This window comes from Trematosphaeria pertusa (genome assembly GCF_010094035.1).
Source record: "Trematosphaeria pertusa strain CBS 122368 unplaced genomic scaffold BU26scaffold_7, whole genome shotgun sequence".
Lineage (NCBI taxonomy): Eukaryota > Fungi > Ascomycota > Dothideomycetes > Pleosporales > Trematosphaeriaceae > Trematosphaeria > Trematosphaeria pertusa.
In genome coordinates this window covers 706,805-719,660 of record NW_022987218.1, presented here as the reverse complement: position 1 = coordinate 719,660, position 12,856 = coordinate 706,805, and the positions used below count along the sequence as shown (strand labels likewise).

General features: G+C 54.0%; 6 protein-coding genes across 6 annotated transcripts; 2 read left to right on the top strand and 4 right to left on the bottom strand.

The window, feature by feature from the left end:
* Position 1: 1 nt before the first annotated feature.
* On the bottom strand, positions 2-1,868 carry BU26DRAFT_308581 (kinase-like protein). The gene is made up of 4 exons (XM_033821884.1): positions 1,605-1,868; positions 410-1,551; positions 196-362; positions 2-148 (listed from the first exon to the last, which is right to left on the bottom strand). The coding sequence occupies exons 1-3, from the start codon at positions 1,632-1,634 to the stop codon at positions 230-232; spliced, it is 1,305 nt and encodes a 434-aa protein (XP_033683894.1). The 5' UTR covers positions 1,635-1,868; the 3' UTR covers positions 2-148; positions 196-229.
* A 15-nt stretch (positions 1,869-1,883) lies between these two features.
* On the top strand, positions 1,884-4,012 carry BU26DRAFT_308653 (uncharacterized protein). Its single transcript, XM_033821886.1, has 6 exons — positions 1,884-2,123; positions 2,179-2,266; positions 2,321-3,182; positions 3,233-3,284; positions 3,337-3,592; positions 3,638-4,012. Exons 1-6 carry the CDS (start codon positions 2,022-2,024, stop codon positions 3,916-3,918), a joined length of 1,641 nt encoding a protein of 546 aa, XP_033683893.1. The 5' UTR covers positions 1,884-2,021; the 3' UTR covers positions 3,919-4,012.
* On the top strand, positions 3,941-5,335 carry BU26DRAFT_519092 (uncharacterized protein). Its single transcript, XM_033828968.1, has 2 exons — positions 3,941-4,723; positions 4,800-5,335. The coding sequence occupies exons 1-2, from the start codon at positions 4,091-4,093 to the stop codon at positions 5,046-5,048; spliced, it is 882 nt and encodes a 293-aa protein (XP_033683892.1). The 5' UTR covers positions 3,941-4,090; the 3' UTR covers positions 5,049-5,335.
* A 1,024-nt stretch (positions 5,336-6,359) lies between these two features.
* On the bottom strand, positions 6,360-7,307 carry BU26DRAFT_308575 (uncharacterized protein). The gene is made up of 3 exons (XM_033821883.1): positions 6,622-7,307; positions 6,484-6,565; positions 6,360-6,430 (listed from the first exon to the last, which is right to left on the bottom strand). Exon 1 carries the CDS (start codon positions 7,117-7,119, stop codon positions 6,643-6,645), a length of 477 nt encoding a protein of 158 aa, XP_033683891.1. The 5' UTR covers positions 7,120-7,307; the 3' UTR covers positions 6,360-6,430; positions 6,484-6,565; positions 6,622-6,642.
* Positions 7,308-7,490: 183 nt separating this feature from the next.
* On the bottom strand, positions 7,491-8,416 carry BU26DRAFT_519089 (uncharacterized protein). Its single transcript, XM_033828967.1, has 2 exons — positions 7,735-8,416; positions 7,491-7,686 (listed from the first exon to the last, which is right to left on the bottom strand). Exons 1-2 carry the CDS (start codon positions 8,235-8,237, stop codon positions 7,551-7,553), a joined length of 639 nt encoding a protein of 212 aa, XP_033683890.1. The 5' UTR covers positions 8,238-8,416; the 3' UTR covers positions 7,491-7,550.
* Positions 8,417-9,539: 1,123 nt separating this feature from the next.
* Positions 9,540-12,709, bottom strand: BU26DRAFT_308287 (HET-domain-containing protein). The gene is made up of 2 exons (XM_033821880.1): positions 11,413-12,709; positions 9,540-11,366 (listed from the first exon to the last, which is right to left on the bottom strand). Exons 1-2 carry the CDS (start codon positions 12,533-12,535, stop codon positions 9,727-9,729), a joined length of 2,763 nt encoding a protein of 920 aa, XP_033683889.1. The 5' UTR covers positions 12,536-12,709; the 3' UTR covers positions 9,540-9,726.
* Between the last annotated feature and the right edge of the window lie 147 nt (positions 12,710-12,856).

Sequence of the window (12,856 nt, the reverse complement as noted above, 5' to 3'; positions counted from 1 at the left end):
GATCTTTTGGCAGTCGACTGCGATTTGTTTCTTCACTTCATCGGGTATTGTCTCGGCAACGCGGAACAGCTACGTTGACGTTAGCATGCAGCAGTCCGTCTTACGTCCAGGCAGTGAAGACGGATTGCGGACAAGGGGGAGCAGCCTTCTACAGTTTTTCAGGAAGAATCTTCTTAGCGTCACGACAAGTCTTACCAACGAGTGGACTGATCGGAGAACAGGTCGATGATTACCAATGGAACCCGAAAGACAACGACTGGGAATGACGGATGTGAGAAAGCAGTGGACTCACCTCGAAGGACCACGAAGTACCAGTACCTACAAGGATACGTGACGGTGGTGCCACGGTAGCAGCCTCTGTCCTGGGTCAAGTCAGTCATGGACGGTTCAAAGACTGAGGCAGAAATACTTTTGACCGTGGAAGAAAGGCAGCAGTGGAATGTCGGCGAGCCGGTTTTTGGGATCATGGTTTAAGCATTTCTGGAAGAGGAAGTGCAGGCGACCAGTCTCGCGTGATGTGAGGCTGGCGCTCGTCTTCTCGGACACTTGTTTACAAGCGATTTGCGCAAGTTGGGGCGCTACGAGGGCGAGCTCCTCTATCATTGCAGCTGATGAAGCCTGGCTGGGCGCATTAGACGGCGGCGGAGTCGGCAGGGAGCTGGTACGTTTCTGGGAAGACAAGATGGAGTCCTCGACATCGGAGTTGTGGTAGTAGGCTTTGCCATCGATCAATATCTCCCATACTGCCAGGCCAAGCGACCAAATGTCGCACTTGCGGAACGCCACATTTTCTCGCGTGCTTTTGTGTTTGTCGAGAATCTCGGGTGCGTTGTAGGCAAGAGTGCCGCCATATCGCTGCTTTACGACCGCGTCCCCCTCATCGTCGTAGAGATGGAGGGAGTGGCCAAAGTCGGAAATACACGCCTCCATTCCGGTCGTGCGTAGCATTTCCTGCTCCATGAACATGGACATGCCCAAGTACGGCGTAACAAGAACGTTGTCGAGCTTGAGATCTCCGTGGGCGATGCCTGCGACATGCAGAAAGTGGAGGCCTTGAGCGACATCTTTGCAGAAGAGCAGCTTCTCGTGGATGCTGAGCTCGTTGTTCTTGAGGAAGCTGCGCAGCGTTCCTTCGGCGGCATACTCGGTAACGAGATAGGGGATGACATTGCCGCTGTCTACGTCCCATCCGTAGCCGTAGATGTCGAGGATGTTGGGGCGCTTAGCCAGGCCGTACATGACCTCGATGTCGCGCAGCACGCATGCCACCTGCCGCTCGAAGGCGCCCGAGTCGGCACTCTTGTGCGGCAGCTTGACCGTCTTGACCGCGTATAGCTTGTGTGTCCGTGTGTGGGTGCATTTCGTGACCTTGTACGAGACGCCTTCGCCGATGAAGCCGTCGCGGCGGAGGGTGCGAGAGTCGAAGACCTCGAGTCCGAAACGCTGGATGGTCGCGAGCAGATCCTGTAGGGAGCGAATATTCTGGCGCGCTGATTGAGAGAAGCCGCCGACGCTGGAGAGGATGGTGCGCGTCACTTGTCGCGTGGTGACCTGCGCGCGCTCGTGGTTAGCTCTGAGAGGAAGTCAGGGGCGGGGCCGCTCACGTCGAAGGAGATGCCATCAAGGGACGCCATCACTCGGCCAGCGCATCACGCTGCGAAGGAGAAGATGCACAGCAAGACGAGGACGCAATAGCAGCTCCATGGCGGACGAGGCTGAAGTGCTCGGGGGGACGATGCGGCTGAGAGCAGCTAGAGCGTGGGGGCTGGGAGCCGTCCGAAACGTGAGGCTGAGTGCTGCGTGCCCCGCTTCGCTGCCGCCGTGGATGCCTGCACCTCAGTCACCGTCTCTGCTCCGCCTCCATGGTCGACCCCTTAAGCATCGCCGGTACGTCGTCTCGCTCCCGTCGGGATCCGTAGAGTTTCGTTGTCTTTGCCGTTCAGGCCAGCTTCAGCGTTGGTGAAGAGAGGGCAGCTTTCCTTACCCCGCACTCCACACCGCATCCTAGGCACATTTCGAGCATGACTGAGTTGGCAGGCTTGTCCATCGCTATCTTTGATCAGCTGTTGAAGCTGGGAGAGAAGACGGCTCAAATAATATCCGATGCCCGGTCTTTCAACGACGTTAGTCCTTGGTGCCGCAGTCAAAGCGACGACCGAACCGCTGACGTATGGCCAGGACACCGAGCAGTACTACAACAAAATTGTAGACGAGAACAATCGAACAAAGCAGCTGCGCCATATCCTGTTCGAGCCAAGCCCAATATGTAAGCTGGGTCTATTACCTACCCACCCGTGGAGGCGCTCGCTGACCCGTGCAGACGGCGGCCTCACCCTGTTCGAGAACTTCGACGATGACGTCCAGCAACAAATCAAAGTCTTCCTGGGCCGCCTGGTGCACATGCTCAAGGAGGCCCTGGATCTACTAGAAAGCAGATATGGGAACAACGAAGCCGCGAAGAAGCCGTCAATGACGACCTCCCTATCGTCGCTGTCCCTGACCAGCAGCCGAAGCTCGCAGGAAGCACGCAGTCCATCTCCGAGGTCCTGGAAGCATTACTCTCGACAATCCATCAGCCTTCTAAAGTGGTCTCTCCAAGACAAGAAACGCACCGAAGAGGTGCTGAAGGACTTCTCAGATCTCAACGGGCGCATCCACGAGAACATCAAGCTATGGTGCCTCGCATCCTCCATCGGTCTGAACATGCAGCATCTGAAACGCCTTCAGAACGATGAGAACGCAAAACAGCTGGGCTTCGACATCGACGCGACTCTTCAGATCACCGCAACCGAGGTCGGCCGGATGGACTTTTCCTTCGAACTCAGCTCGGCATGGCTCGAATGCCTCCGAAGAGCGACGCCCGTGGAAGAGCGGTTCGCCTTGGTGCAGGAAGACGGAAAGACCTTCCTCATGGAGCATCGACGCTACGACGGACAGCCAGACGTAGCGGGCGAGATTGACTCCAGAACGAGGATCCGCATCAACGATCTAGCGGGTTTACTATCCCAGCCGAAAGAGAAGGTTTTCTGCATCCCACGGTGCGTTGGATGGAAATACGTTCAGAGCCAAAGTGATATCGCGTTCCTTTTCGAGACCCCCCAGGGCTGCATACCGGAACCCGTCAGCCTTTATCGTTTGTTGGATATGAAGACCGTCAAGTTGACGCTAGGTCAGCGGTTCAAGTACGCCATTCCAAAATATGGTTTATCTGACTATGCTAATTCCGTGACAGGCTGGCATCCGCACTTGCGAAGTGCATAACGCAGCTTCAGATGGTGAAATGGGTTAGTGCTCCATCTAGAAGGCCTTCCACGTCCCAGCTGACCCATCATTTAGGTCCACGAATCCTTCCGAAGCGAGAACATATTATTCTTCCCATCAGCCTCCAAGAAGTGTATAGGCTCAGATAGTGACGAACCGTGCATCGATTATGGAGACCCTTGTGTGCTTGGCTTCGAGTTCACCCGCCCCGAGATCGACTTTTCAGCCGGCTTTGCGGACCTGTCCTTGGAACGAGACGTGTACCGCCACCCAGAGCGGCAGGGGCGGCCAGGCCGCATGTTCACCAAAATCCACGATGTATACGCTTTAGGTACGAAACATCACCCTTATCACCGGCTTCCGCTAACTTCTGCAGGCGTCGTCTTGCTGGAAATCGGCCTCTGGCAGCGTGCTATAACCTTAGAGAAAAATCAGTTCCGCACCGCGCGCGATCCTTTCGTCATCCAAGCACAGCTGCTCAAGCAAGCACAGCGCCGATTGGGCGACAAGATGGGCGAGAAGTACCAGCAAGTCGTCATAGCGTGCCTCACTGGCGAGTTCGGGGTGCAGAACGACACGAGGGAAGATCTGAAGTTGCAGCAGGCGTTCCGCACACAGGTTGTCGACGTTTTGGAGAGGGCTTCGTCATGCTTATGATGGCATTCTGCATTCAACGTATACATATTGGCGTTCTACACCCCCCATAAAACGGCATACCTGTGTGGCTTCAAAGAGAAGGTGCTCATGTTTCTTTCGTGATCACTGACGTCAATGCAGGTTCCCTAGTCCTATACCAGTCTCACTCTTCAGCACGATCGGCGCTATCACAATGTACCAGCGGAGACCTATAGCCGCCACCACCCCATCCTCCCCACACAATGTCTCTCCAGCCGAGCGTCGCACAACGCGCCCCCACCATCACAATGTCCAAGACAACACAACATTCATACATAACCCCGCCCCTCGCAATGTCTCCCCCACTAACACCAGTCTCACTCATAGTCTCAACATGCCAGACACCATGTCTCTCTCACGTTCATATCCATCCATGAAGTCCCCTCTCCTCAGCCCGTCCCGGATTCCCGTCCGCACACGAGCAAACACTCTTCCGGCGTCCTCCCGTGCTGAGTTGCAGTATACTCATACCGATTTTATCGCAGAGATTGAAGAAATGCAGCGTCTCCAGGCTGAGAACGCACGCTTGCTTGAACAGAACAGTCGCGTGAACGGTATCACGGAAGCGTACGCGGAGTTGGGAATGAGGTCGGAAGCGCAGGAGATGACTATCCATGTCTTGGAGCAGTGTTTGCAGAGCTCAGACGGTGACCTGAAGGCGGCTAGGGATGAGGTGGTCCGGATGAGCGACGACCTAATTAGGACGCAACATATCAACGCCATGCTAGGTGAGCAGCTGGAGGCGGCTCAGAAGATTGTCGAGAAGCATAAGGAGCGCGAAAAGGACCTAGAGACGCAGCATCAGATGACCGACAATACTCAAGCAGCCACGGAGACCGCCAGCGACAGCATCCAGGACTTACACTCTATCCAGAAAGCGTACGAGGCTCGCGAGGAGCAATACCAAGCGCAGGCCGCCACAATTTCGAACTTGTCACAACAAGTCGAAGCCCTCCAAGCTCAGCTACACGCAGAAGAAGAAGCATCGACGCACCTACGCGACCAGCTCAGCCAAGCACTATCCGAGTCCACACTCCACGCCCAAGCCTCAGAGGCAGCTTCTACCCGCGCCGAAGTCGCCGAAACCCGCCTTAGGCTATCCGAGGGACTAGAAGCAACGGTGATGTCCGAACTCGCGAACGTATGCCGGGAACTTGATCGCCTGCGCGCGGTGAATGAGGAGCAAGACGACACGATTGCTAGGCTGTCTGATAGGCTGCGCCGAAACCAGGCACATCTTGAGGAGATGGCGCAGACTGCGGTTGGACAGGAGGAGATATTGAAGGAGCTGGAGGCGCAGTTGCACCGCGCTATGCAGAAGGGGCGCCACGCACATGATCTTGAAACGCAGCTTCAGCAGAGGCACATGCAGCTTGACGAAGCGCGGGTGGAGGCTGCGCATGCGGAAGCTGTGCGCATGGGGCTGCGTGAGGAACTTGCGCGAGTGCAGGCTAGTCAAGGCTCCGAGCTGCTTGGCAATCATGCTGACGAAGCACCCAACAGCAACGCCCGGAACTTGCTAGTCGATTTGAAGACCTTGGCCGGCGAGACGCAGATGCAGCGCAAAGCCGCAAGGAAGCAAAAGCAGGGCAAGAAGGCTGACTTGGAGAATGCGAAGAAGAAAGTCCTAGTTCAACAGCTAACGCGCGCGTACTGGGCGTGAGCGTAGTAGATGGAGTTGGACTAGTGAGTGAATAAGAAGACATATCCAGATTCCATTATATTCTATCCTACCGTTGTCTCAATTAAATACATAGTATAGTGATACAGACCATAATACAGAAAGAAACCTATTACCCAGCATCATACACCCCAGCCTCCCGTCCTCATAACAGTTCATTACTCGCCCCGCCATAACTCTCCCAGTCCAAGCCCACGCATCCTTCTACCAGTTCTCAGCCAAGCCTCTCATCCTTAAAACAGTTCATTACTAGCCCTGCCACAGCTTCCCCAGTCCAATCCCCAGCCATCCTTCTCCCACTGCCGATGCCGACGTCGACCCTACTGCTGACCCTGACCCTGGCCCTGGCCCTGCTGCTGTCCCTGCTGTTGCGGAAGCGGAGGCCTCTGCGCCGGATCCCTCGGATCCTCCCACCACACCTTTCGCAATTCTTCCACGTTACTAGCTCATTGCCCACGCGAATAGCGCACCAGGCATTTGGGCCTAGCGACTTCTTCGCTTCGCATTGCTCTGCCGTTCCGATAACATAGTGTGAGCACCTATAGATGACGTTGTTTCGGATGCACATGGTGCTGAATTCTTTAGGAGGCGCTTAGTGCAGGGCGTTCTCGTTGCGCTTCGGGTTTGGGTTTGGTGCTGGTGCTGGTGTTGGTGTTGGTATCGGGGTTTTCGACGGCGGTTTTCGACGCTAGATACGTATTCGATAGAGATGTAGTTGTATTGATAGTACTTTAGCGATGTGGTGGAAGAGTGCAGCTTCTACAGAAGTCGGCGTTTTGTACCTTCGTCGGGGAGGAGTCAATGGGGTTATGACTTGACACGCGACTCAGCTGTGTCGGTGACACCAGTCTGCGTGGTTGACGCACTGTCGTTCTTTCTGAGTCCACTGGTCACTTGACGCTCCCTTTCCAATGAGCAAGTCGCACATGTAGTCCGTCCGCAGAATGACTATGCGTTGCTCACGCAATAGACGGTCGTCCACTGCTGCACGTTCGTTCAGCGACTCATATGTATTGACTGACTCTTTACAAGGTCCTCCCAACGGCGTCACGGTTTCTGTCAACCACGCTATCCACCCTACGCAACACATCTTCCTTCATATCATTATGTGGCTTGTCACCGAGCCCGATGCCTCTATCCGTGACCGGGTCCTCCGCTGATGAACCGACTGCTCTCTCCCTGTCCAAATGGTCCTCAGTATTTTGCGAAGACGAAGAATCCTGAGCGGCACCTAGCCAACTAGTGACCTTTCCTTGCAAAATGTTTTGCCGCTCCTCACTTCCCATTCGCGCGAGACGGAGTTCCGTGCGTTTCATCAGCCATGCCGTTCCTGGCCATGATGCGTAGCGTGGGTCGTGCTTGAAGCAAGGAATGGGCAGGCGCGGCGCAGGGTAGGGAACGCGGCAGCGACGGCCGTTCTGCTGCTTGCTGGCGCAGGGCTCCTTGGATTTGCGCCATTGGATGCAGCCGCAGTTGAATATGAAGAGGATGTGGCGGCACATCGTGCACTAGAGTGTGCTGCGAGGGTTTCGAAGGACGTCGTGGGAGCGGGGCGGAGAGTCGAACGAGAGATTGCGCACGAGTTGTTGCTGTGTATATGGCTACCGATGTGGATATGAGCGAAAGAACGTTCGGTGATATAATAATATGTCGCGTTGCTTGTGGGACGATGGTGGGAGTGAGATGCTTGCGGAGCGATTCTGTGATGCCACAGTAGTGTTTTTGTAGGCCGATGCTCTAGTCTGCGCCTTCCAGTCCTCCCCGGCGTGCAGGTGCAAATACACAAGCACTCTGTGGCGTTTGTTCCTTCTTGAAGGGCTTCGTGCTGCCTGATGATCAGCATTTCCCCCACGACGCCGTCGATGCCTGTTACCTTATCAAGGTCCAGATGCGTAATTCAAGACGCACGAAGGATGCTCGGTGTTTCCATAGCTCACTCATGGCACCCACCTTCCTGCCATCCCGAATGTCCGCTCCGAGTGTACCTTCCGAAAACCATCTCGCCTAGTAAGACGCTCCCGGTAACCGCGAAGAAGAAGCCGACGTTATAGGTCATAACGGCGAGCATACTATGTCCTCGTAAGCATGCTTGCATTGTTTCCCAGGATGGCTCTCACAGTATATATCCAATGACAGCACGGATGAACTCCAGCAACGCCCGGATGCTATCGCGCCTAGCACTCCAACCAGCATTCGCGACCCAGAACCCTCTCGCTGTATGCCGTGAGGGTTTCTCCTCTACCTGAGCTCCTATCGCTTCAGGAGCCGGGCTGAGGGGTTGCAACTCTTCCTGGGCGTCCTCTTCTCTTTTCGCACGCGATGGCTGCTGCCGTACGTGTCTTTTCCGATAGCTACTCTTGCCCTCACTTGACACGACCTCAACACGCTCCTCCCATCGTCGCTCAAGCTGCGACCTTATCGCGCCAAGGAAGCGGTTGAAGATCCCCAGCACAAAGAGAAAGATGAGCGTGAAGGCGTATGCAGCGGCCGTATCCGTCGTCCAATCCGTAAACCAAAGCGTAACGCGCGTATTGATCGAAAACGTCGTCGACATGCCTGACATCGCGCCTATGGAAGGCATAGCCGTCGATGAAGACGTCGCAGGCATTGACATGTCCATGCTTATTGCAGTGCCCTGGATTCGGTAGCGAGCGGGATGACGGCCTGGTTTTCGGGCGATGGATTGACAGATTTGAGAAAGACTGGAAACGAATGCGATGGAACCGCTAATCCATGGTTAAGTGAGATTGAATGGCATTTGGGATATATAGAAGCGAGGACTAGGCTAGAGTGTATTTGCGCGCATTTATGAGGCGGGTGCCAAGGTTCGGAGTGGAGAAATTTGTGGCGTTCCCTTCGCACCTTGTTGGCGCCTTGGACGACGGAAGTGAGCAAGTTTGCGGTCATTCAACGCGAAAGGAAGTGCAGCTGATCCTCAACGCCGTTCTTCCACATGCTAGATGAGTGAGCTCTCGTCCTCGGGTAATGCGACCTCGGGATGAATAGTCCACGCTGGAGCCAGCCAATACCGTAAGGGTACTATTCGACTTAATATACTTTGTCGTGCTGTTTGGTACGCGTACTATTCTGAAATGTACGATGGCCGCGCACCATCAGCCAGGACATCGTCAATGAAGTAGTCTGGAAAACGAAAGGAAGGTGAGAGTGCGTGAATAGACATATGAAGAGATGTTTTAGTAAGCATGGTTCCATAGTCATAAAGGCTACTTCAAAAGGTCGTTCCCTTTTAGCGCCACCTCCAATATACCCCTTCATGCTTTTACCAGTCAGCGCGCTCTCAGCAAGGTTTATATCATCCTAATCGTCCCCAGGCCCTCAGAGTGTAATTTTCTAGCCCAAATCCACCAGCCGGAAAAGTAGTGCTTGATGACTTTCGTGAAGTGACACAAAAGACGCCATTGGAGAGGCTGCGCATAGCCCAGGAGGACCCGTGGGCTTCTCCCTCCCTGGAAATTCGGATAGTCAACCTGTTCTATTTCGTACGGCCCGCGACCTTCACCACATCAATCTTGAGGTTGACCTGGGGTTTGGAGTGATATAAAGCCTCCTTGAGCTAGGCCGCTAGAAATAATCGAACTGCCTCGGCGTCCTCATCAAGAAGTTGCTTTGGTGGGTTCTGGGTGTCTTCCGAATATTCCCGGTATCCAATGATGCATGTCAAATCCAAGTGGTTGAGGCACGCCAGATGCCAAAATATATGCTCTGCTCCGCCCATCTTGACTGGTGCATCTTCGTTTGGCTCCTCTCGCAGCTGCTGAACGAGGCTGTGTTCGATATCCTCAAGACCATTCCAGTAGAGAAAGTCGATTGGTATGTGTACCGTGAGATTGACAAGGCCGATGCACTCGCGAAGCCACCGGATGAGCTTGTTGTAGTCGGTGGAGCTGGTGACGCGGCCCGTAAGAGTCAAGGTTGTTAGGTTAACTCTGCCGAGCTCTCGTCATTTGGATCGGCACGCGACGTCATGGAGTGCGCAAGATGTGAAGGGTTGTGCGAAGCACCATAGTGAGCAGGGTTAGACAACAGCCGGGGATAACGGTGACACGGACGGCCGCTCATCAGAGAAACTCCACTGTTGCCTCCTCCTTTCAGATCACCATGAAAGTCCTTTTGACTGGCTCTTCTCCCGAGTACCCAGAGATCTGATGTCTCAACCCCTCCCAATGGCAAACTCCGACTCTCTTCCACTCTTTGTCGGTGTCGTCTACAGGCACTAGGCAAAGGCACACAAGCAGCTTTGCGACCTCGTCTTCAGCTATGACAACGCACTGGACCTCTAAAGGCAGATCGATCTTATCATCGAGCATCCAACGTCCGGGGTTGAGCTTTAGCTTGGTCTGATTCCAGCGCTTCCATATTGGTTTCTTGAAGTCGTTGGCAATGATGCGGTAGCAAAAGGATGGTCCTGTCAATGTGAGTGTGCCACGGACTCCGACTTCGCGAGAAATTGTTTCCGTGTGAACATCAATGATGTCAACTACTGGGCGTAGGTCAGTGAAGTCCGGTGGTTTGGCGTCCTCGTGTGACCGATCGCCATGGAGAGAGTTGTGATAGAAAGCTGGGCCATCTGCGTTCAACCATGACCATGACGGGGCCTCGTACTTCGAGCCGTTCTGTAGCGTTTCCATCTTCTCCGCCGGCTTCTCCATCCACCACAGTAACTGGTTCCACAGGCCGCTTCTCCACATGCCCGCGATAGGGGTATCGTTCAAGATCTTCGCTACTGAGTCCAAGATACCCTCCAAAGCAATTACCTTATCCCCTTGTTTCGTGAGCTTCCTCGCCGTATAATTCTTGACAACCTGGTTCCAGGCATCGTGTATTCGCCTGCGCAATACGTTTGGATCAGATGCTCCGACGATCGTCCGTCGAAGAAGCTTCAGAGCCCAGGTCTCTTCTGGATCGCTGTCCGCGAGTAAAGATACACATACTGGTGAAGATTCCGAAGCGGATAGAGTGACGCAGTCCCAAAAAAGTTCACCGCGGCCATAGTAAAGGATCCTAGGTGAAAGGATCTGTTCCTGAAGCACCCAGCCTCGCTTATCTAAAGGCCCTTTTGGGCGAGCCCCTTGATAAGCCCGCTTAGTGAAAGGAAATACGTAAATCTCTCTATCGCCGTCATAGAAGCCCCGGTCGAGATTCGTCCCATCTCGAAAGCGTTCGAAGCGGAATGGTCTGATGCATTGTGCCTCGCGAGGTCGAAAGATTCCTTCGGAATGGCTGACAGAGTCGGCAACTGCTAGTGTGAATGCGGCTCCGCTAAAGACACTGCTCATTTTAGAGGCTTCAGCCAGCCAATCTTCAGTGGAATCTTGGATGATACACAACGCGTCAATCCATAAATAGCGGAACCCAAGAGTTTTGACGATAGAGATTGCCTCCCTTATTGTAAGCGATAGCTCTTCCAGACAGATAGACTGCATTCGTTCCTGCAAATTGGCAAGGGTGGTACGCGGGAGACCTCCTAGTCCCCAACAGTGGCTCAGAGCTACATAAGGCTCACCGGGATTCTGCGGTTGCACAAGCCTGGGGTTTCCGGAGCTATTCAGCATACTGATGTCGACAAGTCTCGTTGGTGAGAACTCCGACCCCGAATGGGAGTTGCATTTTACATGATCGTTGAGGCAAGACTGTAGCCACCTGGTAGCCATTGCATAGGCGGCTTTAGACTGGGTGCTAGAATCGTCGAACTCGGAGTTGATATCCTCAAGGCATTGATGCCAGTCATCTGTTCCTCATTAACAAGCGCTCTATAGTAGTAGGTGGATACACACCGGTTAACTGCGTTAACGGATGGCGAAATTCATTGTGGCCAAGCTTGATGACAAGTTCCTCGGTTCTGGCTTCTACGTTCTGTGAAAGCTTGAAGGTGACAGCTGGGTATGCGGATATATCTATGCTTGCACGGCAGTCCTCCAAGAGACCACACATTTGGCATGTCCTGCACGGGTCAGACAATCTCGTTACAATAGGGGTCGAGGGACGTCGCCCGCAAGTCGTGACCACCTCCTCGCATCCAGGACAGTAGGTTGTTGGAGATCGAGGACCCTTCTTAGAGGGACCAGACGTTGTCGTCGGCTCCAAGTCAGCGCTGTCTCGCTTCCTCGTTGGGAGTAAGACCCCATCCTGCGTCACGATTGCCCGACTAAAACCTTCCCGCACGAGCATATCCATATTGTTTTCTGTGATATTCGACAATATAGTCTGATGGAACGTAGCTCCGTGATGCAACAGAAGCTTTGCAGCTTCGTTGTTGTTTTCTTCGAGGGCGATGGGGAGGCACGCGCTTAGCCATTCTTTTGCAAAACGATCTGAGTGACCGGTGAGGCCGAGGCAAAGCTTAAGAATGTCTATCCGCTGATTCGTGATGGACAGATAAAAAGGATTGAGGAGCGGCCACCGAAAATCGATATGAATAGGTTCCAGAGATTTGTCGAAACGGGCACCCCAGTCCGCGAGGAGCTCGATCATTGGCCCATTCAACGTAGTAGCGGCGTGAATCAGGGGAACCCATATCGTTCTTACTCGATAATCATATAGTCTTGGTTTCGCGGGACGAACAGGCGTGCCAAAAGGATTTAGGGGAGTACGCTTGGGAACGATTCCCGTAGTGGTGTGTTTCCTCGGGACAGGGTCATCCTCATTTGAGTCCAGTGGGCGATAATAGATATTTTCGCCATCGTCGAATTCGCAAACCGCGGCATTGGGGTGCGCTCCAGCCTTTAGGGCGTCATGCATATCGGTTAGGGATGGAGAGTCTGTCTGGGCTAACATAACGCAGAAGGCAGCGGCGGGGTAAGGCCATGGCGCAGACGTACGTGTGGGCGGAGGCACAGACACAAGCTCAGCTGAGGGCAATTCCTGTCGAGGCCGAAGAGTGAGCGATTTTGGTGCCATGACTGCAAAGTGTTCCAATTGCCAAAGCGCAAGATGCCGCAGGTGCTATGATCTTCCGGTTGGCGCTCCGCTGCTCATCAACTGAGCAACGGAATCAAGTCGGACAAGAGCTTCGCGAAGGTGCAGAGAGGTCCACCGAATGTGGAGAGTTCGCGGGGGTTTCGGTTGTGGTGATGTGGGAGGGAAGGCTGAAGTTCAGCTGAACTATTTGCTTTTTGCGATGACTAATCTAGTGGACGTTAACCCACGTGACTTGATACGTTCCCTGGATACCACCAGCCTTGCAAAGACCTACTACCAGTTTGCTGGTCTTTCTTCCGT